This window comes from Podarcis cretensis (genome assembly GCF_951804945.1).
Source record: "Podarcis cretensis genome assembly, chromosome: 14".
NCBI lineage: Eukaryota > Metazoa > Chordata > Lepidosauria > Squamata > Lacertidae > Podarcis > Podarcis cretensis.
In genome coordinates, this window is record NC_137183.1 from 29,944,684 (window position 1) to 29,969,682 (window position 24,999).

At 52.4% G+C, this 24,999-nt stretch overlaps 4 protein-coding genes across 5 annotated transcripts; 1 reads left to right on the top strand and 3 right to left on the bottom strand.

Annotated features, from left to right (window-relative positions):
• Positions 1 to 232: 232 nt before the first annotated feature.
• Positions 233 to 1,793, bottom strand: SERF2 (small EDRK-rich factor 2). Its single transcript, XM_079954139.1, has 3 exons — positions 1,637 to 1,793; positions 1,289 to 1,391; positions 233 to 517 (listed from the first exon to the last, which is right to left on the bottom strand). Exons 1-3 carry the CDS (start codon positions 1,641 to 1,643, stop codon positions 439 to 441), a joined length of 189 nt encoding a protein of 62 aa, XP_079810265.1. The 5' UTR covers positions 1,644 to 1,793; the 3' UTR covers positions 233 to 438.
• Positions 1,794 to 3,086: 1,293 nt separating this feature from the next.
• Positions 3,087 to 8,988, bottom strand: LOC307202588 (peptidyl-prolyl cis-trans isomerase FKBP8-like). Of its 2 annotated transcripts, none has more exons than XM_079952689.1 (8): positions 8,544 to 8,988; positions 7,405 to 7,574; positions 6,844 to 6,932; positions 6,507 to 6,724; positions 6,021 to 6,193; positions 5,597 to 5,674; positions 5,215 to 5,334; positions 3,087 to 4,782 (listed from the first exon to the last, which is right to left on the bottom strand). In XM_079952689.1, the coding sequence occupies exons 1-8, from the start codon at positions 8,803 to 8,805 to the stop codon at positions 4,753 to 4,755; spliced, it is 1,140 nt and encodes a 379-aa protein (XP_079808815.1). In that variant the 5' UTR covers positions 8,806 to 8,988; the 3' UTR covers positions 3,087 to 4,752. The 2 variants fall into 2 exon arrangements, with proteins under 2 accessions (XP_079808815.1, XP_079808816.1); XM_079952690.1 differs by lacking the exon at positions 8,544 to 8,988 and adding an exon at positions 7,799 to 7,989.
• Positions 8,989 to 9,875: 887 nt separating this feature from the next.
• ELL3 (elongation factor for RNA polymerase II 3) lies at positions 9,876 to 15,441 on the top strand (the record flags this gene model as incomplete). The annotated part of the gene is made up of 12 exons (XM_079952874.1): positions 9,876 to 10,316; positions 10,401 to 10,445; positions 10,993 to 11,126; positions 11,215 to 11,345; positions 11,887 to 12,062; positions 12,134 to 12,255; positions 12,416 to 12,506; positions 12,909 to 13,152; positions 13,539 to 13,578; positions 13,924 to 14,095; positions 14,176 to 14,220; positions 14,297 to 15,441. 12 exons carry the CDS (start codon positions 9,876 to 9,878, stop codon positions 14,432 to 14,434), a joined length of 1,779 nt encoding a protein of 592 aa, XP_079809000.1. The 3' UTR covers positions 14,435 to 15,441.
• Positions 15,355 to 24,265, bottom strand: PDIA3 (protein disulfide isomerase family A member 3). Its single transcript, XM_079952688.1, has 13 exons — positions 23,986 to 24,265; positions 21,923 to 22,001; positions 21,451 to 21,568; positions 21,024 to 21,128; positions 20,467 to 20,596; positions 19,782 to 19,898; positions 19,545 to 19,670; positions 18,160 to 18,342; positions 17,835 to 17,943; positions 16,632 to 16,760; positions 16,314 to 16,393; positions 15,980 to 16,037; positions 15,355 to 15,775 (listed from the first exon to the last, which is right to left on the bottom strand). Exons 1-13 carry the CDS (start codon positions 24,126 to 24,128, stop codon positions 15,656 to 15,658), a joined length of 1,497 nt encoding a protein of 498 aa, XP_079808814.1. The 5' UTR covers positions 24,129 to 24,265; the 3' UTR covers positions 15,355 to 15,655.
• Positions 24,266 to 24,999: the final 734 nt, after the last annotated feature.

Here is a 24,999-nt window from a genome sequence, read left to right on the forward strand (position 1 = left end):
ATTCCTTGAAGCTACAAGTCAGGACTGTCTCCCATAGGCACCTCATCCTTACACTGTGCCAAATCTCAGCTTCTAGCTGTTGGTGATAGGATAGGTCCATGGCCACTGTACAAGGCTGCAAACCACATAAACACACACACGGGCGCGCACAGTGGATAAATTGCTCCATCTCACTTCAATGCAGCTGACCTGGCCCATCTCATTTCTTGCAGTAATTTTTTCAGCCTGGACAAATGGGTAAAACTACTTTAATGAAGTATCTTGATTCTAACATTTGCCAGCTCCCACCAGGCTGGGGCTCCTCCTTTCTTCTCCAGCCTCAGCAGGAGGTGGTCTAGTGGCCCCCATAATGCCACTGTGGCTATAAGCAGGAGTGTGAGCGGTTGAGGGAGAATGAAAGGGAGCCACCACCTGGGCAGGCCCCCTCAGGGCTCTTGCCTACTTTGGCTGCTGCTGCTGAGGCTCTTCCTTCTTCTCCTTGGCAGCCTTCTGCTTCTGCTGCATGATTTCTGAATCTCTGGGGAGAGAAAAACAGGCAAGGCAGTCAGGCTGTGGCCACTGTGTCCGGAAGGGGCATCTGGGCCTGAGGGCAGGTGCTGGGCTGCTGGCAAATAAAGGTAGGGCAAGGGCTGCCTCAGTCGCCACTGGGCCTGAGAGAAGGGGCTGTCACTCTGGCCTCTGAGGGCTTTGACAAGGGGCTAGGCTAGGATTTGAGTGGAAAGTAAGAGCAGGGATGGAGAAGCAGCAAGGACAGTTCAGCACAGCCTCCATAACCAGTGGTGGAACCTCAGGCACAGCTGCATGGACGTAGTGCGGGGGCAGCTTCCCCCCTAAATCAACCAAAATCAATATAAATCTGATGTTCCCTCCCAACAAAAGCCTCCCCCCCCCCAACAAAAATCCTGGTGACATCTGTGACTGGCAGCCTCAGCCCTCAACAGCAATGCCATGGAGGAGTCTTGAGACACCTTAAAGACAAGCAGACTGAGAAGGGCATCCAAGGAAGCGGATGCCAGGAGCCCCGGAAAGCTCACCCAGCCCTAAGGTGCTTCTATTTCTAGTGCCACGAGAAGCCTCGTCCCTATCAGACAACAGGATGATGCCCACCGCTCACCGCCAGGGGCGGAAGAAATAGGAAAAGCAGGAAGGGTGGGGAGGCAGCCAACCGTTCCTGGCTCTTGTCCCGGCCAGGTCTTTTATGCTAAGGAGGAGGCGCCGCCCCCGGGCTCGAGGCCCGGCCCAGAAAAATACCCAGCCCGACCTTGTTCCCCTCCCGCCCGGCGCTCACCGTTGCTTGCGGGCGGCGGCGGAGAGGCCGTCGTCGCGGCGCTTGCCCTTGTCAGCGTTCTTCTTCATGTTCTTGCTGCGCGCCAGTTCGCGCTGGTTGCCCCCTGCACCGCGGAGAAAGGTAGTGCACGTGTAAGCGCGGCGGGGGCCGGTCAGGCGCGGCCCCGGGGGCCACTGCGGGCCGCCGAGCCTTGACGGGCGGGGGGAAAGGGCGGCAGAGGCGGAACTCCCCCCGCCCTGAGCAAGTCAAGGAGGCAACGGGACCTTCCAGCCCATATCCTCCCCCACCCACCGGAGGGTAATAAGGGGGCGCGAGACCGGACCGGGAGGGGGGGGGAGTCCCGCTTACGCGTCATGGCTCCGCTTCGCTCGAGTCCCCGAGGCAGCTACGGCCACAGCCCTGCCCTGCTCCGCCCCTGTCGCCTGATTGGCCAATCCGCACAGGGGCCAGGAGGCTATTAGCCCGCCAGTGCCAAGAGGCGGCCACTGGACCAGGCGGACCATTCAGCGATTGGCTGCAAGGGAGGACGGCAAGAAATGAAGGCGGGGCATCATGGAGGGCAACAGGCGCAACGTGGCGGTCTTGAAGCCCCTCCCCTGCGCCGCGAATGGCTGTGGAGCCAAGAGTGGCGGGGCCCGTAGGAGCTCCGCCCTCTCCTCTCCAGTCCTGGGCACGGAGTTAGTGCTAGCAGTGGCAAGATCGACGGCCAAGCTCCCCCAGCAGAGGTGGTGCCGCGCGGGTTCCGTCCCCGTGGGATGGAGGCAGGACCGGCTCAATCATGAGTCAAAGCGAAGCCATTGTCTCACACGGCAACAGATCCCAAAGCCCTTGTTTCTGATGTAGATATTCACTCACCCCCTTCTTACTTGGCACTACGTATTATGCGCTTCGCCTCAGGCACCAAAATGTATTGGGCCAGCCCTGGATGGAGCAGACGGTCAGAGGGGGGCTTCCCAGCTGCTGCTCTGTCAAGGGGTCAGGAAAGGCTCACTCTGCAAGGAGTCAAGTTCTTTACCATACAATCATAGAGCTGGAATGGATCCTGGGGGTCATCGGTCCAAGCCCTCTGCAATGCAAGAATATGCAGCTCATCGAACCTGCAACCTTGGCATTATAGGTGCCACACTCTAAGCAACTGAGTTATCCCTGAATTATTCTGGGGCAGTGGTGGCAGGAGAGGAGTGGAACATGTTTTCAGTACCTGGTTAGGGTGCAGCCTCAATCACGGATTGGCCAAGTCAGGATGGCTCTTGTGCACCAAAACCCCTCTCTCAAAGCCCAGACCTTATGCAGGAAGTGCAGCTGCAGAGAAGATTTGGACTCATCATTGTCTGCCCTTCCCCACACACACGCCAAGGGAATCCTCATTAAATAACCAACATTGTCTAATCTCCCTGTGAGCAAATCAGGATCAATGCTCCATAAATGGATTGCCTGGCAGCACTGCCTTCTCTTCCTCAGGAACCAGCTCCCCAGCTCCCTCTCTCTCTCTATATATATATAGAATTTTCATTTATGACAAACATTTCAAACAGAATCATCTTTACATATATTTTGACTTCCCACCCCCTCTTTCTCTCTTCCTTATATTTACTCTATTTTCCTGCATACCCGAATCTAACTCTATTTTATATTTTATTTCCATCCATTTCATTTATGTTTTCAATACTGCATTTTTACATTAATCCTGCTAATGTTTTAATTTGTTTACAATGAGTTTGTAAATATTCAATAAATGATTTTCATTCCCCCTTAAAGACTTTGTTATCTTGATTTCTTATTCTTCCAATAAGTTTTGCCATTTCTGCATATTCCATTAGTTTCTGCAACCATTCTTCTTTTGAGGGGACATCGCCAGCTCTTTGCCCTCAGCAGCAACACCAGGAAGACTTCCTCCTGCAGGCAATGCTCTTTCTTGACTGCCCACCTGTGGAACTCCTGACTGCTTCAAAGAAGGCTGCTCACTACATTTGAGCACCATGGCCTCTGCTAGGCTCCCTTTCACCCAGACATGCCTGTTGCTATGAGGCTGAAGCTGTTCCTTTGTCCCATCTTCAACAGAGACTGGACGCTTTTAGGCCAAGCACCCAAAATAGAGTAGTTGAGTTGCTCTGTAGCCTACATCCCTTCCATGAACTCACTATTGGGGTGACCCAGTACCTAAAGGTGTTCCTACCTGAAAAACCAGGCCACAAGAGAGTCCTCCTGATAGTTCTTAGATGGAGGTGGGAAATGTTCTTCCTAATTGAAACTGCAAGTACACACATAACCCTCTATGAAAATCCAGTTGCTCAGAGGTTATCTGCCTTCTACAATTTAGAATATACTTTTAGGACAGAAGAGAAGTTATTCCTATTCTCCTACTGAAGAAGGAGGACCCTCTCTGTACTTGACCGGCTACAGCTCATGAGTGAAGCTGCCACAAGAGAGGTGATGGTGACTGGTGGTAAATATTGTGTGTGCGGATAGAACACAGGCAATTTCAGCAGCAAGAAGAAGAAGGCTGCCAAGGAAAATGAGGCAACTGGGATATCAGAATGGCCCTTGGTGGATCGTCAGAGCAATAAGGAACCCTTGAAGTACTTGGCCCTTATGGTGCACATAGATGTACATCCTGAGGGGGGACAAGGCTGCTCTCCATAAAACCAATTTTCACTCTTTTCAGCCAAACTGCAAAGTGCTGCCTGGCTGGCCCTTGTGACAGTCATGAAGCCCCTCCTTTGCCCAGACTTGTGTTTCAAAGAGGTATGGGAGAAGAACACAACACAGTAAGAGTGATGTTTGTCTGTTTTTAGAAAAGGGAGAATAATCATGCCAGAAGCAGAGCGTCCCACCCCACAATAGCAGCAGCAAACCCTTTGCCAGTCCGTGCAGGGAGCTGTATGTCTGTCCACACCCTGGAATTTGTTCTCCTCCTCAGTTCAACACTAGGAACAAGCCAGTCTTTGGGTTGAATGAGACATGTATTCCAAGGTGGCTTCCCTGCAGATTGGCAGGGAAATGAATAGAGCACAGAAGAAAATATAAGCAGCAAGCTGGGTTGCAGGGCAACATCCAGCCTCAGAGTATCCAGCTTCAGCTGGAAAGGAACTTCCCACCCTTTCACAATGAAAAGGTGTTCCTTCATTACGCTTAGGGAACATCATCATCAAAGGTGTCAATGAGAGCCAGCCACTTGACTTCGGATGCCATGTTTCATTCTTGGATAAACGTCACTTGCAAACCTCTCAATCACTGGTGGTGGTGGTGGTAGAGAAAGAGGAGGAGGAAGAGTTCCTTTTGGGACTTAAGAGCCACACAGTTCCATAGCAGCTGTAGGTCTGCCCCATCCCAGGAGAAACAAGTGGGCACACACAACAAATATTTGGCCCTGACACCCCTCAGAAGTCCTTGCTGCTGGAGAAGGTGGAACTTCATATTTCTGCAAGGCTTTCTAGGGTTAACCCAGGAAAAGAAGCAGCCACTCAGCTTGGCTGGGGAGCAGGAGCATCTGTCTGCAAAAGATGGCAGTGAGGAGACACATGAGCCTTCACAGCCTCACAATTTCTTATTTATCCCTTACATTTTTTCCACCTTTCCTCCAAGGAGCTCAAGGTGGCATACATCTCCCCATTTTATTCTCACAACAGCCCTGTAAGGTAGATTAGGCTTGGAGGCAGTGACTGGCCAAAGGTCATCCAATAAGATTAATGGCTGAGTGGGGATTTGAACCTTGGTCTCCCAGGCCCTAGTCAGCACTCTAACCACTACACCACACTGGCCAAAAAACATGCCCACAAAGGCAGCTGCCACAAGGCCACCGGAACAGTCTTGGGAACCAAACCCAGCAGCAGCAGCAGCAGCACCCAGGATAAAGGGGCTGGAAGGCACCTGCTAAGTGACAAGGACGCTCAATCCTTTGCCTTAACTAGGCCGTGATAACAAACCTGAGCACTGTGAGCAATGGTGGGTGTTGCCATGTCTTCCGGAGTGGTCCCTCCTGGGCCAGGGCATTCCATCTGTCCCCTCTGCCGCCTTGCTAGCTTGGAGAGCTCAGCATGGATAGCCTAGAGACAGCCAAGGTCATTTTAATCCTTCTGGGGAGCAAATGGTTAATACACTCAGAAGGCAGAGGGGGAGATTACCTCCAGTGCCCCCTGAGCACCCTCCCACCAGTGGTAGGAATATGATGCCATCTCAGTGCAAGCTGAGCAAAAGGGGAGATGCCAGTCCCAAGTGCCGCAAGTGGCAGAGGATGAAGCTGGCCCAGCAAAGATGGACCTTCCCCACCGCCTCTGTCTTTGCCCCTAGCATGTCCTGCTGCCTCACCTTGGTAGTTGGCTCCAGCTGCAGTGCCCTCTTCAGAACGGCGGTGGCTGCCTGGTCCTCTCCCCGCTCTGACAACAGCTAAATAGCACAGAGAGAGTGACAGAGATGGGGTGGTATATGAATTGGGTGGGGGTGGGGAAGCCTGCCCTTGTCCACCTCTTTCTCTGGCTGTTCTCTGTAGCTGTTCCTTGCCCCTCCTTCATGCCTTCTGTGACCTCTTGTGGTCACAACTCCCTTTCCCCCCCCCCCACTTCAATCCAGACACAGCATTAGGTCAATATTGTGGAACAGGGACCTTTGCCACCCCCCCACCCCACTCTGGATCTCAGCCAGCTGTACAGCCTTCAGCATGCCGTTCCCTAGCCAAGTTCTTCCCTCCTGGCCCTGGAGCAGCTGAGGGGCTGGGAGGCGTTTCCCTCATCACCTTCCCTTTCCTGTAAAGTGCCTTGATGTTCTCTGGGTCAAGCTGTATAACTTCATTGCAGGATGCCAGGGCCTCATCCAAAAGCTTCAGCTTCAGCTGGGCGGCTGCACAGTTGTTGAGGCATTTGACCCGATGGTCATGCAGCTCCTCTTCCTCCTCCTGGCTTGGGCAGTCTAGAGAGAAACCCACATAGGTGCAGCGTCACCCCCAGCCATGAAGTGCAGCTGGGGCTGAGCCCCAGAACTGGGCTTCTGCGGTAGGGATGGGTCAAGTGTGCCTTTGCAGGAGAGCACCTCTGGGACAGGGTTCCTCTCCCTTTTCATCCAAAGTGCCCAGATTTGGGCTCACGGCACTATTTCCAGGCAAGCTGCCGGTCAGCTCTAATTGAACCCTTGCCAACCCCATGTTTCCAACACGCACCCACATGGCTGTGTTGGGAGGGTTTCATCCCCCAGTGCATCCCAAGCCCTCAGAACAGTGCCTCACCGGTCCCTGGCAAGGAGAGGACATGCAAAGCCTGCTGGTAGGAGTGCAGGGCCTGCTGGTAGTCCCCCCGCTCAAAGTGGAAGTTGCCCCACTCCCGCTTCTGGTTGCCCAGGCTGAGGCGCTCCATGGTGGGCAACAGTGACAGGTCCGGGCTGTCCTGCACATGCAGCAGAGTCACCTCGTACAGCAACGTGGCATCTTTCGGAATATCTGGCTCCCTGCAGGAGGAGGAGGAGAGGCCTCTGAGAACACACAGCTCTCTTCCCCCACCAAGGGCTCAGATGTTGTCCCCCTCCCTGCCCACCAGTCACAGTGCAGAGCAAAGACTGATGACTACCTGCCCAGGTGACCGTAGGCACAAGCAGGGCCAGCGAGGAAAAGGGCTATTTCACCAAGCTGCATGGAGATGACGCCAAGGTCCAAAGCCTGGGAAGAGAAAAAGGAAACAAGGACCTGACCCAAAGTGCCCCCCCAATACGCACACACACAAATAAACATATATCCTGCTGTCACACCTCTCAGCAACACTATGTGCAAGAGTACATTGGCTTGGGAGCAACAACCATTCTCACGTGGTCTGCATTGGCCACTGCTATGATGGCACACAGGTAGAAAAGGTGAGATCCTATGTAGAGGGAGGGTCTTGTAAGCATGAGGTTGAGGGTGGCTGCAAAGCTGCCAGTCCTTTCCATTGAAACAGAACAGAAGCAGAACAACCAGGATTCCCCTCCATTGGTGGCATTCAGTTGCTCAGGCAACAGAGAGAAATGGGGGCTGAGAATGGGATGCCCCTGTGGGGCAGGCTGCCAGGCAAAGCCAAGGGGGAAAGGATCAAGAGGAGGAGAAAATGCACGAAGGAACAAGGGAGCCCCTGGGCTGCAGCCTTCCCACACCTCACCTGTATTGCCTCCCCCTGGCCAAGGACAAAGGTGAGCTTTTGGTCCTTTTCCACCAGGCTGTGGTCCTCCAGGATTCCCAGCATCTTCACAGTAACCTCTTGGCCCAGTTGTGGCCAGCTGCCTCCCTCTGGACTGCTCTTCACCAGCCGCTTCCGTAGGGACTTGTCCTCTGGAGGGTGGAAAGAGGAGCATCAGTTCAACTACAGGTGGAGGTGTTTGGCAGAGGAAGTGTGTGGAACTCCAACTGCCCAGGGGCAAAGGAAGGAAGGCCAAGGGAGTGCTGGAGGATGAGGAAGTTACAGCCCCTCTCTCACAACACAACCTGCTCTAGCCAAATGGAGGGGCCCTTTCTCCCCACCATGAGGTACTGCAGTGTCCCACCTGCCCAGTTACCTCCAAATGGTCCTGGGCCAGGGTCTGATTTACGCATAGGTGAAGTACACCACAGTTTAGGGCTTCAGGTGATGAAGGCCTCCAGATGCAAAAAAAAAAGACTAGTTTGTTTTCATTTGCCTTCTCTGTACTGATATCTACGCGAAAACAAAACATTTATTTCTCTCTTTGGCCTTCCCGATCTGTTAGACTAATATACTTTTGGGGAAGGGATAGAACAATGGGGCCCCTCAAACTTGGCAGAGCTGAGGGCATCAGAAGTTCTTAATGTGCTTCCCCACACCCACCAGTTTTTCTCCTGCCTGGGGGGGGGGGCGAAATCCACGTCACCCAGGACTTTAAGCATTTGCATTATGCTGCTTTCGTTTATCCTCTTATTCCTTTTGATGCACCACCACACATTCTGTGGGGTGCTGAGGTGGGCATCAGTCAAGCCACTCCTCATTCTGATGCACCTCTAGAACCCCATGGATGTGAGGGCAGCCCCTGGTCTGGGTCGCTGAGGCGGGGGTAGGGGGCTTTCTGGCTAAGAGGCAGCGAACCCAGCAACCATCTCCTGCCCCCAGTGGCTTCTGGCTGTGGCGCTTGTTAGCCAGCGATGTCACCCCGTCCCCCAATGACTGGCAGCAGAGAGGATCATGTAGGGTCTGAGAGTCCGAGCCGCCCTGTTGCCTCCAAGGCCCTCTGGGCAGCAGCGGGACCCTCCATCTCCTGGCCTGAAAGCCCCCTGCGCCCCGGGCCTCACCTCGGAGGTCCTCCCAGCCGTCAGCCGCAAAGAGCGCTGCAAAGCCGCCTCTTTCTCCTCCCAGCAAGCGCTCCAGCCGCTGGTAAAAGGCTCGCTCCTGAAGCTGGGGCAGGGGCTCCTGGATGATAGTGTGGGGCAGCAGGAAATGGACCCTCCGTCCAAGATGGGGGCTGCCTCCCTCCAGCAGCACCGGTCCCAGGCTGGCGTCCGCCCCTTCACCTTCCTCCTCCTCCTCGCCCTGAAACATCTTGACCAAGAACATGGTGGGCTGCTCCTCCGTCCTCGGAAGGGGCTTCCCGGAGCGAGGGGCTTTGCCGGCAGCCGCGCATCAGGATCTCGAGGGATTTGCTTCCCCGCCTTGCATGCGACGGTCGGAGCAGGCCGGCAGCGGCAGAAGCGAGAGGCCGCTTAGCCGTCTCTCCTTCCCTCAGTCTACACTGAGCGCCTGTAATTCAATTATAGAGTAAGCCCCCCTACGCCCCAGCTGCGCTCAGGCTTACTTCCAAGGAGGATCTGGGCGTCAGGCTGCGGCTGGGTTTAGCAGGGATCAGCAGGGCCCCCTCCCACATCTCAAGCGGGGCCCCTCCCTTTGGGCTGCCTTAATAAACCCAAGTAAATGCCTTCGCGTCTATAACAGAAGAGGCGGCGAGCAGCAACCCGCTGTTCACCCAGACGCGACGGAAAAGGGGTTTTCCTCTTATACCACGCGGGGCCCCAAAGACTTGCTCCAAGAGGGAAGACCTCTCTTGGATGAATGGGTTCCTCCCCATCTCCTGACAGGCTAGATTCTGAGAACACTCAGTTGGCTTTGCCCTCCATCGCAATTCTCTCACGTATGAACAGACCACCCAGAAGGAGAAGTGCCAACCTCAATAAAACATTGGGGGAGCAGGTAAGCCCCGCTCGCATAACTTGATCACATGATGAGGTGTATGCACACTATTTGAATAGCAGTGCACATCAACTGTGGAGGAGGGCGGCGTCCGCAAATATTGGGGGGGGGCTGAACACCCCTCGGCGCCTAGGAGTTGGCTCCTATGCCCAGAAGTAAACGTCTATGAAGGTCTTCTGGGTGAGGGAAGCCACTCAACCGAAGAGGCGCATCCGACAGTCTTAGCGGTTCTTAGGGGATGCTTCTCCGCCCCATATTATTGCCCGGTGACCTACGGGGCTCTAAGAGGCTTAGTGGAGAGTCCCAAGAAGCACGTGGCCCCGCTGCACGTGGCCAGGCGACCGGGGTCGGCTGCCGCGGGGGGCTTTGGAGTATATGCGAGGCCCGGGGCCCAAAGGGAGGCCCAGCCCCGGGATCTCCGGTCTGGGGGACCGGGGACAATGGGCAGAAGCTCCCCCGAAGACCTGGATAACGGACTGGCCGTTCTTCCTCGGGGCAAACTGTTGAGGGACTTGGTGGGTAATCGGCGGCGCCCTTCTTCTGGAAGGGACGGCAGACTAAAGCTCCGAGGTCTCTTCTTGCTCCGGGCCTTCCCCACGCCCCAAACGGAGGCCGGTCTGGCCAGGCATCCCGGGCTGGGCACGCGCACCGCTTTGAGGAGCAGCAGCGGCTGCCGAGCAAGGAGCAGCGGCCCCGCCCCGCCGTCGAGCCCAAGTCCCGCCCAGGCGGCGCCACCACAGCCGCTCACTCCAGCGATGCCGCGGCAGGCGACGGGGCGCCTTTCCTACCGCCCCGGCTCGCGGGGCGCCCGCCTCAGCCTCTTCCACGTGAAACTGACCGACTCGGCCCTCCAGGCCTTGCTCGCCTACCAGCGGTGTCAGGTAACGGGCTGGGTTGGAGGCGATTGCCGCACGGCCGGTCACTTGGCGGGAGGACAGGTCTCACGGCCCGCTTTTTTTCTGCAGGTGGCGGCGCCTCGTCCCGTGATCGCCTTCCAGGGCAGCCAAGGGGTAAGGATATTTCCCAGCGCCGTGCATTGGGCAGGGGTCCTGCCGAGTCCCATCGCCGGGGCTGGGCAACGGAGGGGCGCCGTGGCCGTTGCTATCGCCGCGGGCGCCGCCTGCTTCCTAACGAGCTCCCCGCGGCTTTCTGCAAGGCGGCTAACGAGTCTCGCGCGAGCGGCAGACCGAGCCTGGCTGCGGCGTCCTCCCCGCGGAATGCTCTGCTGTCTCGGCGCTGGAACGGGGCAGCCCGCCCCGTCGAAAGTCGCTTCTTTTTCGGGCTGAAAGTCCCCTTTAGTAGCAACGGAAGAGGGAACGAGACGGGGCGGGCAGGAGCCGCGCCTTCGCTGCTCTCTACGGGGAGCCCCGCCCACTCCCTTCTTAAGCAGGGCCAAGACTGACCCCTGGAAATGCACCGCCCCAGTGTTTTTCACCCAGGCAGAGCCAGGCCCCACAGCCAGAGAAACAGCCCCCAGCCACATGTCTAGGGTCAGGCCCTGCTCCTGAGGCAAAGGGGCCAGACCAGATCCCCCTCTTCTCTTTCTATGCTGTCCAGTATCTGAAGGTGCCCTGTGGTGCCACTGCAGGCCGTCGTGACCCACGGACTTTCCGCTTCACCTTCTACCTCTCACGCTATATGAAGGAGCAGCCGCAGGCCAGCTTCGATTGTGTCCGCCAGGCCAGTACCAGGTGAGCTGGCCCAGCCCAAAGGCTGTTTCCCTGGGAGAGTGGGAATGGGGGAGAGAGGCTTCCCTGAACATTGCTCTTTTTTGCTCAGGTGGCTGGAGGGTAGAGGAGCCATCCAGGAGAAGATCACCATCTGTTCCATGGTTGTGGAGGCCTCCCAGTCCAGATGGGGGGTAGAGAGGTCGACCTGCCATAGGGCAGCAGCTGCGTTCCCAAACCCAGGTGAGGAGAGAGGGGCAAGGGGCAGCAAGGGCTTCTTGGATAGGAGCTGAAGGGGGAATTGGCACAAATTGCCACCACCTCTCTCCCCTACCCACTTCCTAAAAGGAACAATTTGTGAGCGCTGCCATTCAAAGGTCTCTGGTTCTAACCTAGAATGTATATATCCTAAGAAGCAGTGGAACTTGTTTTAAAACCACCTAGCAAACTGTTTTTACCAACGTGTGATCATAATGGAACAGTTTAGTTTGGTATCTTAACGAAAACCTTATAACTAGTATAAAGCTACCCTGGATTTATGAAATCCTTCCATGTGTGAACCACCTTGAGATCTTTGGATTAAGGGTGGTATACAAATTTAATAAGTGGATCTGAAGTGCAACATCCAAATTTCAGCTCAGTTGCTATAGACAATCACTGTGGATGAAGAATGGAAACTGTCTTCTGCAATTAGCACTGGGGAGGGGGTTGAGCTACTGACAGCCAAGGCTGGCTCTATTCCCTCACTCCCTTTGCCTTGACTTTCTGCTTTTCTGCACTGTAGAGACTGGCGCCCTCCTCCCAAGGAAAGCAGCCTCAGAGAGCCCCAGAGGGAAAGGCAATGAAAGCAGTCCCCCAGCCCATGAGCCCCCATGGCCACCAGTGCAGGTGCTGGACGGAAGCGACCAGAGGGCTAAGAGGCTGTTGGGCTTGTTGGAGAGGCCACAGTTGCAGGCTGAGGTAGGTCTGGGAGAGGCCACTGGGCTTCCTCACCTTGCTGGAGCCTCCCTCACCACCCCTTTACCCCACAGATGGGGCAGCTGAGCCCCCCAGAAAGAAGTTACAGCTTGAAAGAAGACAGTCTGCAACCTAGAAAGGAGGCCTGGACAGGTGCTCTGCAGCAGCACCAGGAAGCATCTGAGCACTTGCGCAGGTAGAGCAATGAGTCTGGGAGTTAAGACTACTGGGGAGGGATAGGGGATCCTTGTGGTCTTAGTCCTCATTCTCTCTCTCTCCCCCTCCCTCTCTAGCATAATCCTGTCTCTTTATGTGTGGGTGCATAGTTTTTAACAGTTCTCTTTCCACTTCTGCAGGAAAGAGGCCCAGCAAGCTTTGGCCAAGCCCTTCCCAAGCCCTCCATCTGAAAAGTTTGCCCCTTCTCAAGGTGGTAGTCCTTTAAGAGCGGTGAGTCCTGCAATGGGGGTGCTTTAATTCAGAGTCCTGCAACAGTGCTTTAATTCAGAGCAGTACAAGCAACAGCCGATGATGCCATGGCAAGGCTGTGGTTGCATCACCCCCTCTGGGCAGCCTCTCTAATTCCCAGGCATTGCAGGCTCCTGTGGGCACAGGGGGAGGGGGACTTTCTTGTCTTCCATTTCTGTTCTCATTTGCCTGCCTGTGTGTGCTACTGCATGGTGGTTTTCAGTTGGTCTTCCTGCCTAGAGGGAACCATTATTATCCTGTTGTTCCTAGTATCCACTTGGCAGATTAGACTGTAAGAGAGGGCTTATCATTTGCCATACTCAGACACAGTGCTTTAAAGTGGACTGTGCCTGGAAAGAGTGAAGTGTGGATATTATTTTTCAGAGACTACAACCTCTCCGAGCTGCACTTGGGCCAAGATCCAGGAGATGGCAGGGGCCTCACTTTACAGGAGCCGAGAGCAGCTGGTGGGGACGCAAAATGCAGCCTGCAGCGGCAGTGAAAAGCAGGGCCCAGACCGATTGCAGTGACATCATAGGAGAGGTTCAGAGCTCAGATGAGGAACCTGAAGCAGGAAGTCATAGAGCACCAGAGGTTGAGTGGCCAGGGGAAGAGGAGAAGCAGGCAGGTGAGGAGTCTGGCAGATGCACTCCCAGCACAAACATCAAATATGATGGCAACTGGAACCTCTGCAGTCTGCTCCTGACCTTGAGCAAAATGGAAAGCTCAGCCTTCCCAGTCTGGCAGAATGGTTTAAACCAGGAGGTACCTGTGCTGTTAACTTGGGCCTAAAAAGCTGTCTAGAACCACCTTCCCAATCTCCCCAACCTTCCGGGTGTTTTGGACTGCAGAGCAGTTGGGCTGATGGGAGGTGTAGACCAAAATATCCAGATGGAATGAGCCTGGGAAAGCATTGAGCAACACACACTGGTGGGAGATGCTGGTGTCCAATGCAGGGCTGCAGGGCGACTGCTGCCACCATAATGACTCTGCTTTTCCTTTTTCCCTCCCCAGACCATGCGAGCACCTCAGAGGAAAACCTCAAATACTACTTGTAAGTATTTAGCTGCACTGCACACAAGGCAAGGGCATTTTTCATAGGCCTCAGCCATTTGGGAACCAGCATAATTTTCACTGGTGCCCAGCCTTGTTGTACATTTGGTGTGGGGATCTCATGCCTAGGGACCAAATGGAGCTTCTGGAAGACTGTCCATACTGGAACACAGTCCTTGGGACCAAAAAAGGTTCTACTCCTGATGTGGGAGATGGATTGGAGAGGTGGCAGCTGCTGTTGGCCTTCCCAACCAATACAGTGTTTGATACCTTGGGTCAAATTCCCCAAGGGAGGAGGCTCTCCCTTTCCATCTTCTGACTCACATAATGTGTCTTTTGAAACTAGGAAATATGTCCCCATTTGCTCAGTAAAGCAGTACCGAGCCTACCAGGAGGACTTCAGTGCAGACTACACCACATACCGCCACCTCCATGCCAGGATTGGGAGTGTGAGCAGGAGGTTTGCCCAGCTGGGCTCAAGGCTTAGGCGAATGCAGCAAGGAACCAAGGAGTACAAGGTAACAACATTTCAGGAAACAAAAGGGAAGGGACCTTCCCTGCCTGGGTCCTGGGCTGAACTAGCTCTCTTGGGTTACAGGTCCTAGAAGATCAGATTTTGCAAGAATACAGGCACTTCAAAAAGGTGAGGAACCCAGGCTGGCATCAGGGAGGGGGTGCTTTCTTTCCCCCTGGTGGCTGAACTGTTTCCTTCTCTGCAGGTGTATCCTAACTACCAAGAAGAAAAGAGGCACTGCGAGTATCTGCACCACAAGCTCTCCCACATCAAGGCTCAAATCCTAAACTTTGAGCAGAATGTCCCTCCGGCTGGGCAGAGGGGCTGTGGCGAGAGGAGATGATGAGGGCAGCATCACCTGCAACTCCTCACAGCAAGCACAGGGGGGCTCTAGTGTTTCACTGCAACTGCTTGCTCTTGGAGTGAGCTTTGTACAGCTTAAGAACAGGCCCTGCTTACAGTACATTCCTCTTATGTTTTGGTCCAAGTCTGCTCTGCAACATCTTGCTAGCTGAAAGCAATTTGAAAAGAAACACTTAAAGCAGGGTGAGGGTGCTCCCCTTTCCCCGTCCTTCTGTAGCAACTTGTTTGTGGCAGCCTAAAGTAACTTCAAGCTATCCACAACCAGAGTAGCCATCTTTGGCTTGAAACAAAGCTGTGCTTTAGAATTGTTTCATAGTCAGCAAGTATATTCTTGTGCCTTAATTGGAAAAACTGGAGTGTGGGTAGTCTTGCATTTTTAGGTAGGACAATCGCAATATGCTAACACTTAGCTTGTCCAACTCCAGTTAACATTTGTTCAGACACTCACACCCAAGGCAGTAGGAACTTTGCTAGAAATCTTTTCTTCAAGGAATACTTTAATCTTGCCTGGCTTATGCTGCTTTGTTTTCAAAGTTTCTAGTGGCTGCAGAGACAGGTCTTTGTCACACAGGCTTAAAGCTTGGCACCTACCACATCTCTCAGACTCTCCACATGAGAAGTTATACAAAAAAATTGCATTTTGTGAAGATCGTTTAAACAGACATGACATCTCCCTTCACTTCGTATCAATCAGTTATGTTATCAATCTGCTACATGTTCATTTGACAATGCTGCTTAGGCCCCTCTGCAGAGCTAGGCTATCCCAAGCTGAAATCAACATGCAGTAACTTCTATGGGGAACAAAAGTTATCTGGCAGAGCAGCCTCCCAAGTTAGCCAAGTACCAGAAACAAAGAGACAGGGAGAAGTCTTTCCCCTTCCAACATCACAGAAAGGCAACTTGGGGCCTAAGGGGGTCATTTATTGATTCACTTCTTCAAATGTACAAAAAATTAGAAAACAAACCCTCTCCCTCCCCACCCACAAATATCAGCCAGTCCAGGGCATTCAAGGCCAGTGCAGTTAAGAGATGAGGGGGCAGGAAATTAAACAGAACAGCAGCAGCAGCAGCTGGGTCCCCTCTGCTCAATGTGGCTTCACTTTCCAACAGCTTAGACTGCCCCACAGGGCCCCACCTCCAGGAGTGGCCATGGGCTCTTCTGCAGACAAGGGCGATGATGACACCAAGCCCCCCTCCCCGCTCACAGATCCTCCTTGGGCGCCTTCTTCTTCTTCTTGGGTTTTTCATCCTCCTGTAGAATGGGTGGGTAAGTGGCCTCCCGCTTCAGGTAGCTGACAAAGTCGTTCACCTCACGCCCCCCCTGTCAAGAAGACACAAGTCAGGCAAAGTGCAACAGTGCTCAAGGCATTAAGTTCCAATCACTAACACACACAGCAACCTCAACACATTCCACTTGATCATTTATGCTACTTGCCATATTTTAGGATTAATGGGCAAAAGAAAAAAGACTTCATTGCAGCTGGTTATTATTACTCTAGGGAACCTGGTATAAGCATGAACTCACCTCATATTTCTTTGGACTTTGCTTGCTCCCCGCAGGCGAAAAATAAATTGTGGGGAAGCTGTCAACAAAGAAAGAAAGACCACTCAGCAGGGCATTCAGTGCTATCCTGAATGACTGCCCTGGAGGAAATATGCCTGGTGTTTACATGCATAAGCCTCCATACAGCAGCCATTCTTCAAGGGGGCATAGTGCAAGCACACAATGTAGGTGTGGGTGGGGCCCAAAGGACTCCTCCTAAAAGGCCCAAGACTGTGCCTGCAGGACAGCTACTCTATCATTGACAGCAGAGGGCAGGCAAGAACCAGCCAGTGGCTACCAAGCATAATTCTCTTACCCTCGCACTTCATAGGGAGAAGGCACATCATTGGCTGTAGCATCCATCTTGGCTATAATAATGTTGGGATCTTTGCTGAGCTGTTGAAAGATAATCCAATCAGCAATTTCACACTGGTAGAAGCAGTCAATTCATGATAGCAGAGCAGTGCCAGTCCCCTAGGGGCTATTCCACACCCAGGAGAACCTTGCTCAAATACACAGTATCAAGGCCCCTGCAGGTAAGATCCCTTCTCTATGGTCACCTATGAACAGGGACCTCTATTAAGGGAGAGAGACACTCAGGCACTCAGATCCTCCTCCCGCCCCTTGGGCATACCTTCTCTCCAAGCTCCTTGTATTTGGGTTCCAGGTTCTTGCAGTGGCCACACCAAGGCGCATAGAACTCCACAAGCACATCCTTGCCCTCAGCATTCACAATTTCATCAAAGTTCTCAGCCACAACCACCTGGAGGGAGAACATGCAGTCTCAAAAGGGGAGGTTCCCAAGACACACTGTGCCTAATTTTAGTGTTATTACAAGCTGAATAATATGCAGGAAGCTTCTCATTTTCCCAGCAGTTCAATCAATATACAGATCACATAAAAATCTGCCTGTTTCCCATCTATGAATTGAATTCCTGAATTCCAGGTGTCCAGAAACAGTTTTGGTATGCATCAAGGACATATAAACTTAAACTTAATTCAGAGAAAACATAACTACTTTAAGATTTCCTTGTACTTCAAATTTTGGGCTTGTTCAACCCAACTTGTAATTTCAATTTGTCTTTTTCATGTTTGTTGATGAAACTGCCCAGCAGCTATTAACATCAGCCACCCTGGGAAAGCTACAGGCTCAAGACATAGCTCAGAAAGAGCTGAAGTTAATAAATGTGTACAATAATCTTATTTAAACTGCATGAAACTTAGAACAAAGTGGAGAAATTTGTGGGCATTTTGGAATTTGATATGGAATGTTTTGGGATGTTGCACATCAGTCATAACTTGTCACCTGCTGCAACATGACCCAAAATACAACAGAGGGGTTAATAATAATAATAATAATAATAATAATAATAATAATAATAATTTATTTATATCCCACCCTTCCCAGCCAAAGCCGGGCTCAGAGCAGCTAACAACAGCAAAATAATACAGCATTCTAAAATCAATTCATTATAAAATCAGTTCAAATCGTTGCCATCAATTTGATTTGAACTGACTGGGAGCCAGTGCAGCTGGTATAGCACTGGGTGAGTGTGATCCCACAGCGAGGATCCCATAAGGAGTCTCGCCGCAGCATTCTGCACCCGCTGGAGTTTCTGGGTCAGTCTCAATGGCAGCCCCACGTAGAGCAAGTTATTCTTACGAGATTAGTTTTTTTTAAGCTAGAAGTAGGGGACCCTCCAGCTGCTGTTGACCTATTGCTCCCATAATCCCTTATCTTTGGGCAACGCTGGGTAGGGCTGATGGAAGTTCAATATCATCTGAAGGGGCCCAAGGCTCCTACCACCCTTGAGACAGAACAAGCAGCAGCTCCCACCTTCACAGGCCCATCATTGTTTTCTGGGATGGGCTCAGATTTCAGGTATTTCTTCAGGTTTCCATCAAAATAATCCTGGAGGAATCTCTCCAGGGCCTTCCCATCACGGCTGCAAACCAAACAAGAGAATTGTTTCAACCAGTCCTTCCCCAACTTGTAACCCCCCTTCTAAAGTCACTAGAAGAAATCCCAGACTTTCTGTCCTGGATTGGCCTATGATGCTTTGTGTGCAGAATTGCTCAGGAACAGGCAGTGGGATGTCCCCACTCCAGACCACCCCAGAAGTAGTGTGCACCCTTGCAGTATAAACAAATGCTCCACTTACGAGAACTCCTCCTGCATGACAAATTTCTCTCCCTTAGCTGTCCTGATGGCAACAAGAGGAACATCGGTGGTAGAGCCATCCAATCCAAACTCTGAGAGCTCATGACCAAAGGTCTTCCGACTAGCAACAGCAAAGTTGAGTTTGTGTCCAGCATCCAGGAAACTCCGGGCTACCTTCATCACTCTGCAGAAGCAATAACAAAACTTTTTTGTGATAGCCCAAGATAATCAGGAGTCACAGTGCACCTGTCTTCTTCAAGGCATGCGTGAAGGCAAGCAAACCATTTTAATTAATTAAGAGCCAATTTTGGAAGTACCCTGGCTCAGGCAGAGGTGGTAATGTGTTCAGGTCAAAGCAGTTCCAAATTCTATAGCTAAAGGATCAAGTGTGCTTGGAGCAGCCTCAAAGAGCCACCAAGGTGATCAATGATTGGCCAAGGGCAGAAGTGTCACTGCCCAGTCTCCTTCCATAAGTTATTTACTGCTGATGGGGGACATCCATAGCTTATACTATTGCTGGCTTCTTTCCCTCACTCTTCCTAGGGAGGGGGATGTTTGCATGCTGGAACTGCTGCAGCCCTTCTGTTTGGGCTACAGAGCAGCCACAAGAGGCATGGCCTCTGGCACAGACACGAGTCCACTGGATTAAGACAAAGTATCCTGCTCTCAGTGGTCAACCAGATGCTCCAGTGCAGATGTTTTCAACCTTTTTGAGTCCACTGCTCCCTTGACCAACTATATTCTTTCTGCGACACCCCTGTGGGACTCAGGAGCCCAGTTATGTCACCCCTTGCCTGCAGAGCTGGCAGCCTCTCACTCTTTTCAAATACCCTACCTCACAAAGTGTTTTCTCAGCCTCTCCTCTCCTCTCTCCTCTTCTTGGAGTTCTCTGGGCAGGTCTCTGAGCTGCCTCCCCTGCCCCATAGGGGCCTAGGACTTGTCTGTTCATTCCCAGCAGCAAGGGCTGGTGAACTGGCTGGCTAGGCTCCCTCACCTGCTTGCTTGCTTGCTTACTACAAGGCCACCTCAGCTTCTGGCAACTAGCAGAGCTTGTAGCCAAGGATGCTGCAACAAACAGTCACACAAGCCTTTGGGAGGCAGAGACATGAGAGGGCATCAGAGGAGGGAGGGAGGCACCCCTGACCATCATTCAAGGCACCCCAGAGTGCCATGGCACACTGGTTGAAAACCACTGCCCCAGTGGGAAGCCAGCAAGCAGGACCCGATTGCAGCATCAGCAGTGATCTCCCTGCCTATGATTCCCAGCAACTGGCAGGTCAGGCACATATTGCCTGTGACAGTGGGGGCAGAACATATCAGTGGCTCGCAGGTCTCTCCAACCTCACTCATTTCACTTCCCCAGGGAAGTCCTTGCTGTGTTCTCACCTGTTGCGCCAGTAGTTGGAGCCCTTGGGATTCTTTTCATAATCTACGTCATAATAAGCCACCAGCAGGTCCTTGCCTTGGATCAGCTCTTTGTTGTCTTCCGTCATGTGTGGGCAGATGCCAAAGCTAAAGAACAGAAGGAACCCCCAAATCATGTTAGCATGTGGATCTCACGCTGCGGACACAGACACAGACACTCACTCTAGACTGGCAGGAGGGAAGCTGCCATACACTTACATGTTCTCCTGAAGGAACTTCTTGATCTTGCCAGTTGTGATCTTGTCCTCTGTGTATCGCACAGTGTTGTCCTCAAACTTGTTTTCCAGGTGTGGGGGACGGAACAGGATAATGCCTCTGTGGAAAGTTGATCAGTGCAACTTGACAGTGAACCAAGCACACATCACCCTCCAACAGGCTGTGCTCTTGCTAGGGCTTGGCTCACAAACAGGACTCCCTTGTTCTTTCAACATGGGCTTCCAGCCACATTTGCTAGCAGGTGCCTCAGCTGCTTAACCAACTCCCCAAGGAAAAGCTGAATGACAGTCAGCAAGCACCTCAAGCTCTGACTTGCCTGCTCCCTTCAGGTGGCAGGAAAAACAAGCAGGAAGCAGCCCAGCAGGGACTTGAGTGTTGGTGGCGGGGGGGGGGGAGGGATGCTGCATAGGACCGTGGAAAGTACAATCACTATTTTACAAAGACAGTTGCTAGGAACACGTTTGAGTATTGCTCAAGCTCAGTTCAAAGAGAACCAGTGGTCTATCCATCAGAAACAGCTTGCTATACAAGTGGGAGAAATTCATTGTGGGGAGCAACAGGAAGCCAGCCAGAGCTGTTATGCCCAGATGCATTTCTGAAATTTGTGTCTTATATTCTTATATTTTGGTAGACCAGTCAGGAGAATAGAGGCCCATGTGCTACTTACTCGCCATCTGGCTCATATTTCTTTACTAGATCCTCATCACTTGTGTGCCCAAAGCGGTAATGGTCTCGCAAGTTGCTCGCTGCTTTCATGTACTCTGAATGTGCATCACCAAACAACTCCTTGAAGAAACCTGCAGAACATCATAAAAGGCAAAGGACTCCATATGAAAGAAGAGTAGAAGAAGCAGTTTAGCTATTACTTGACTGCCCAAACCAGTGAGCCATATGCAAGAACCTGCAAATTGCATCCAAGGAACCCATTCCCCGGCTTCTAATACTTGAAGCTGGGAGTGGCTCAAATCAACACTGCAGAACATTTTTATCTGAACGTTTTTACTACTGAGATCAGGTTAACAGGGTGCCACACTTAAGACTGGAATAGAAGAGGCAACTCTGCACTGCCATTTCAAAGCTCTGTGAGATACTGTGCTAACACCTGCAGTCTATGATGCCTAATTCCAGAAATACTGGAGATCCCCCTCCACATCTTAGCATGTGAAGGCTCAGGGAGGGGGGAATCTGATCACCTCCCCCACCCAAAAACCCCTCACTACTTACCCACCACAGCAGGATCCTTTTCACTGATGAATTTTTCAAAAGTATCAGAGCGGAGAGCAACTGAGGCTGGCCCAGCCTGTTTCTTCAGGTGGCTCACAATTCCATCTTGGGAGAGAAGTTTGGCATAGTTAGTGGCAGGCTGCATGTAGGCACTGCTTTGCGGACATCCAATGTCTTCAAAAACTGCACTATACAAGGCATTACACAAATACCCTTTAAATGAAGGCTTCAATCAGAAAAGCCCTACAGCTAGATCAGAACAATGGCCCATATTGTCCAGAATCTTGTTCTTGCAGAGGCCAACCAGATGATGTTGGGAAGTCTACAAGCAGAATATGCATGCAATAACTCTCCACTCTGTGCCAGGGCTGCTGCAGACTATTAACCAGCTCCTCCAGCACTCACAGCCTGGCCTACAGTTCCTTACCAGCTGTTCTTGGACCATCATAGGTACCAGACTCCTCCCCGTTCCTGAAGATCTTGAGAGTTGGATAGCCACTCACTCCATACTTGTTGCAGGTGTTTGAGTTTGCTGTACAGTCAACCTTAAAAAGAATGTGAGCAGGGTTTGCCTTTTCCACAGTAAAGGATGGTAACATCTCTAAAAAAAAAAAACCATCTAGTCTGCACATTGCCAACAGCATAGATGCATGCAAACATCCTCATCCAAACATTCCCATCTAACACCAACAGAGGCTCTTCCTATACCTCCAGGGACTTTGATCAAAAGAACAGCAGACATAGATTCAAAGCTTTTTATCCCACGTTACTCCCCACCACATTCACACAGGCATCAATAGAACTGACTCCCAACTCCACTATCAGTAGTCAAGCAATTTAACTTATGGAAAGGTCCCTTTTCTGCAGAGTTTCATGCAGTAGCACATTACAAAACTAACCTTCACAAGTGGCACTATTCCCTTTAGCCTGGTGGCAGCAGACTCATACTCAGGAGCAAGGCGTTTACAGTGTCCACACCTATAAGATTAAAAGTTCAATGCATGGTTGGCATACCACTTTCTTTCATCAGCAAGGATTGTTTGGCCCAAGATCGCACTTGTATCTCAACAGGTCAGATAAAAACCAATGACTAAAACTGTGCAGGGTTTTAAAATTTAAATTCGTTTTAAAGGAGTCAATACTCTTGAATAAGTAGGTTAATGTGACATAATCTAGATATAAGCACATTAGCCCATCCTTGTATTCAAGTACTAGTCTGGCACAGACAACCAGAATTTATTTATTTATTGTGATTATTATTAATATCCTGCCTTCCAGACGATGAATGCTTTTAAGGCATACTACAATTAACATTACTATCCATGGGGGCAAGGGAAAAGAATGAGCAATATGGTAGAACACAGAGAGTTATGAGAATCCTTCCCAGAAGATAGCTGGTAGTTGATGGCCTTATAGCAGGGACAAGCCAGGTTAGACAGAAGCTGGCTCTTGACCTTCTTTTTGTCTGCCTCTCTTGATTTCCTGAGATCCTTCCCTCATGGCAGTTGTGAGTTCTATGCAAGTGTGATGGGAGGGATGGAGCAAGAGACTGAAGCAGTCTCTCCTCTGTGCTCAACACAGAAATCAAGTGGGTTGCTAGACAACGGAATTCTCCTCTTCTATACACCCAGCATAGGCTTAGACCTGCAGCTTCCTATCTCTGGTCAGCCTTCAGTAGGCTAGCATTTAGCTGGCTTGTAATTTTGAGTGGTTTTCTCTAAAGTGAATCATTACCCCTACCAGATGCACATTCAAAAGGAGGATTAATGAATACACAATTTGATATTTACTAAAATATGAATACTTGCATTAAACCTACAAAATGTAGGCATTTCATTTACTTTCTTGAATTTCTATCCCACCTTTCTCACATCATAGAACCCATAGAGGCATAAATATGGTTCCCAAATTCCTGTTTTGGCAATGATCAAACCTGATTGTCTTCAGCAAAGTATTGGCCTTGTGTACCAAGTTTCGTACCACGGGATTTTATGCTAAACTGTCTTTTATTGTTCTGTGAAGGGCTATGTTTTGCTTTTATTACAAGTATACACTGAGATTCATTTGGATCAAGGACCACTGAGACACTTGAAGCCATGGCTGGGGACCATGAATCATCCATCTTGCTTGGCAAGGGCACCCTGCTCCCGCAAAAAGCACAAGCTAATAGTGGCCCCATCAACTCCATGAAGCGGACAGAGCGAGGAGGCTTCGCCGTTCTCACAAGGGCAGCACCCACGGTTCACCCAGGAACCAACTATCCACCGGAAGCTAGCAGGCGCCCAACCCTTCCGTTTCTGCCGGTAAGACGCCCTGATGGCTGCAACTTCTCCGCAAAGGTAGCGGGCACTTCCCAGGGGACCAACAGCCAATCCTTGATAGTGACAGCCCAGCGGAGCAGCCAACCGGGAGCAGCCACGGCAACAAGATCCCGCCCTCCGCAGGCACTTGCCCCGGTGTAGCCTGGGGGCTGCAGTTTCAAAACCGGTTGCGGCACCAGCGCCGGAGCCACCGCGGCTTTCCCCGCCCGATAAAGAGGCCGCTACCAACCCAAACCAGCTGCCCTTCACGGCGCCGGGCGAATCGCGGAGAGGCTTCCGCGGATATCGCGTCCGGAATGCGCTGAATTCACCCCCACAGGCCTGACAGACAAGAGGCAGCGGCGAGAGGCAGATCGGCAGGCGGACTCCCTCCTTCCTTTCCTCCCTCGCTCTTCCCATTCTCGGTTCCGCGCCAGTTAAGGCAGCGGCAGCGACGAAGGGATCCACCGGCCTGCCAACCTCCCTCTCACCGTCTGTCTATGGACCTGTGGGAGGCGCGCGCACGAGAAACGTGCCGCTCCTCTTCCTGCGCGCGCAGAGCCGAAGCAGCGGGGGCCTCGCCGCCCCGCCCCCCATGAGCGCTCTGGCCCCGTTGCCCTCCCCGCCCGCCCGCCCGCCCGCCTCCTCTCCCTCCGACCCACCATGGGGCGTAGAACTCGACGAGGGCGACGCTGCGGTCGGCCAGGCCGCTGTCGAAGTCCTCATCGCTGAGCTCGAGCACGTCAGAGGCGCGTCCCGGCAGCGGCACAAGGGCGAGGAGCAGGGCGAGGAGAAGCGCCTCCATGAAGCCCAGCCGCCGGCGAGCGAGAGAGAGAGAGGGAGAAAGGCGAGGAATACGGAGAGCGAACCGGGGAAAGCGGCGGCTGAGGCGACTTTCGCTTTCTCTCGTTCTCGCCTCAGCGGGAAGCTAAAGAGGAGGCGGAAGTCCCGCCCCTCCCAGAGACGGGGCCGGATTTGCAGTGTGGCAGCTGCTCACTGGCCCACGCCGGCGGGAGGGCGGCCAATGAGGCGGAGAGATGGTGGCAGCAGGAGGCTGGGTGGCTCTGCGCTCGTCGTCATAGCGATGCCGCGAGGGGCCGCCCTGGCCTCGCGCTCCAGAGCGGGCTTCGCGTGTTGGCCCTGCCTCCCGCCATTGCGGCTCCCTCGTCTCCCCCTCAAGAGCAGCGCCTGAGGGCCAGAGAGATCTCCGCGCCTTTTTCGAAAAGTGCCCCCTATTGTGAAGAGCTGGTCCCTCAGCCGAGCGGCTGAAGCCAAACTCTTGTATCACCCTCGTTGCCCAACTGCAGCACAACAGCACTGCAGTGCTGCCAGGGGACCTTTATCTCCGGTGCCTGCCGCTGCTGCTGCCCTCCCCACTTACTCCTGCATCCCCAAATGGGAAGGAAACTGGGATGCATTAAAGCAATTACTTTTTTAAAATGTTTTGAGCCAGTGGCCTAGCACTTCTCAGTCAAACCTAAGCACACAAATTGCTGGGGAAAGCAGAGCTAGCTAGCTTCCAGCTGCCTTTTCTTTTGTCCAAGATCAAAGCGGCTAGCTCATTTCCCTACAGACCCCCCTTCAACCAGGAACTCTTGAGACCAACTGCATCTCTGTTTCCTTATGGGCTACTGATCCTAAACCCAGTAACCTGAATGGCATGCAGTTAGGCACAT

Bases quoted from the DNA above. Each gene is read 5' to 3' on its own strand.
- SERF2 (XM_079954139.1), bottom strand. The intron at 518-1,288 runs GTGAGCGCCGGG...TTCTCTCCCCAG, and splicing joins GCCGCCGCCCGCAAGCAACG to AGATTCAGAAATCATGCAGC.
- LOC307202588 (XM_079952689.1), bottom strand. From the start codon at position 8,805: ATGTTCTTGGTCAAGATGTTTCAGGGCGAGGAGGAGGAGGAAGGTGAA. The intron at 5,675-6,020 runs GTGATGAGGGAA...TGTGCTATTTAG, and splicing joins CACTTTACAGGAAAGGGAAG to CTGTTGTCAGAGCGGGGAGA. The intron at 4,783-5,214 runs GTTTGTTATCAC...CATCTTTTGCAG, and splicing joins CCATTGCTCACAGTGCTCAG to ACAGATGCTCCTGCTCCCCA.
- PDIA3 (XM_079952688.1), bottom strand. From the start codon at position 24,128: ATGGAGGCGCTTCTCCTCGCCCTGCTCCTCGCCCTTGTGCCGCTGCCG. The intron at 21,129-21,450 runs GTAAGGAACTGT...TTCTCTCCCAAG, and splicing joins TGATGGTCCAAGAACAGCTG to ATGGAATTGTGAGCCACCTG. The intron at 18,343-19,544 runs GTGAGAACACAG...TTGCTTCTGCAG, and splicing joins TCCAACTACTGGCGCAACAG to AGTGATGAAGGTAGCCCGGA.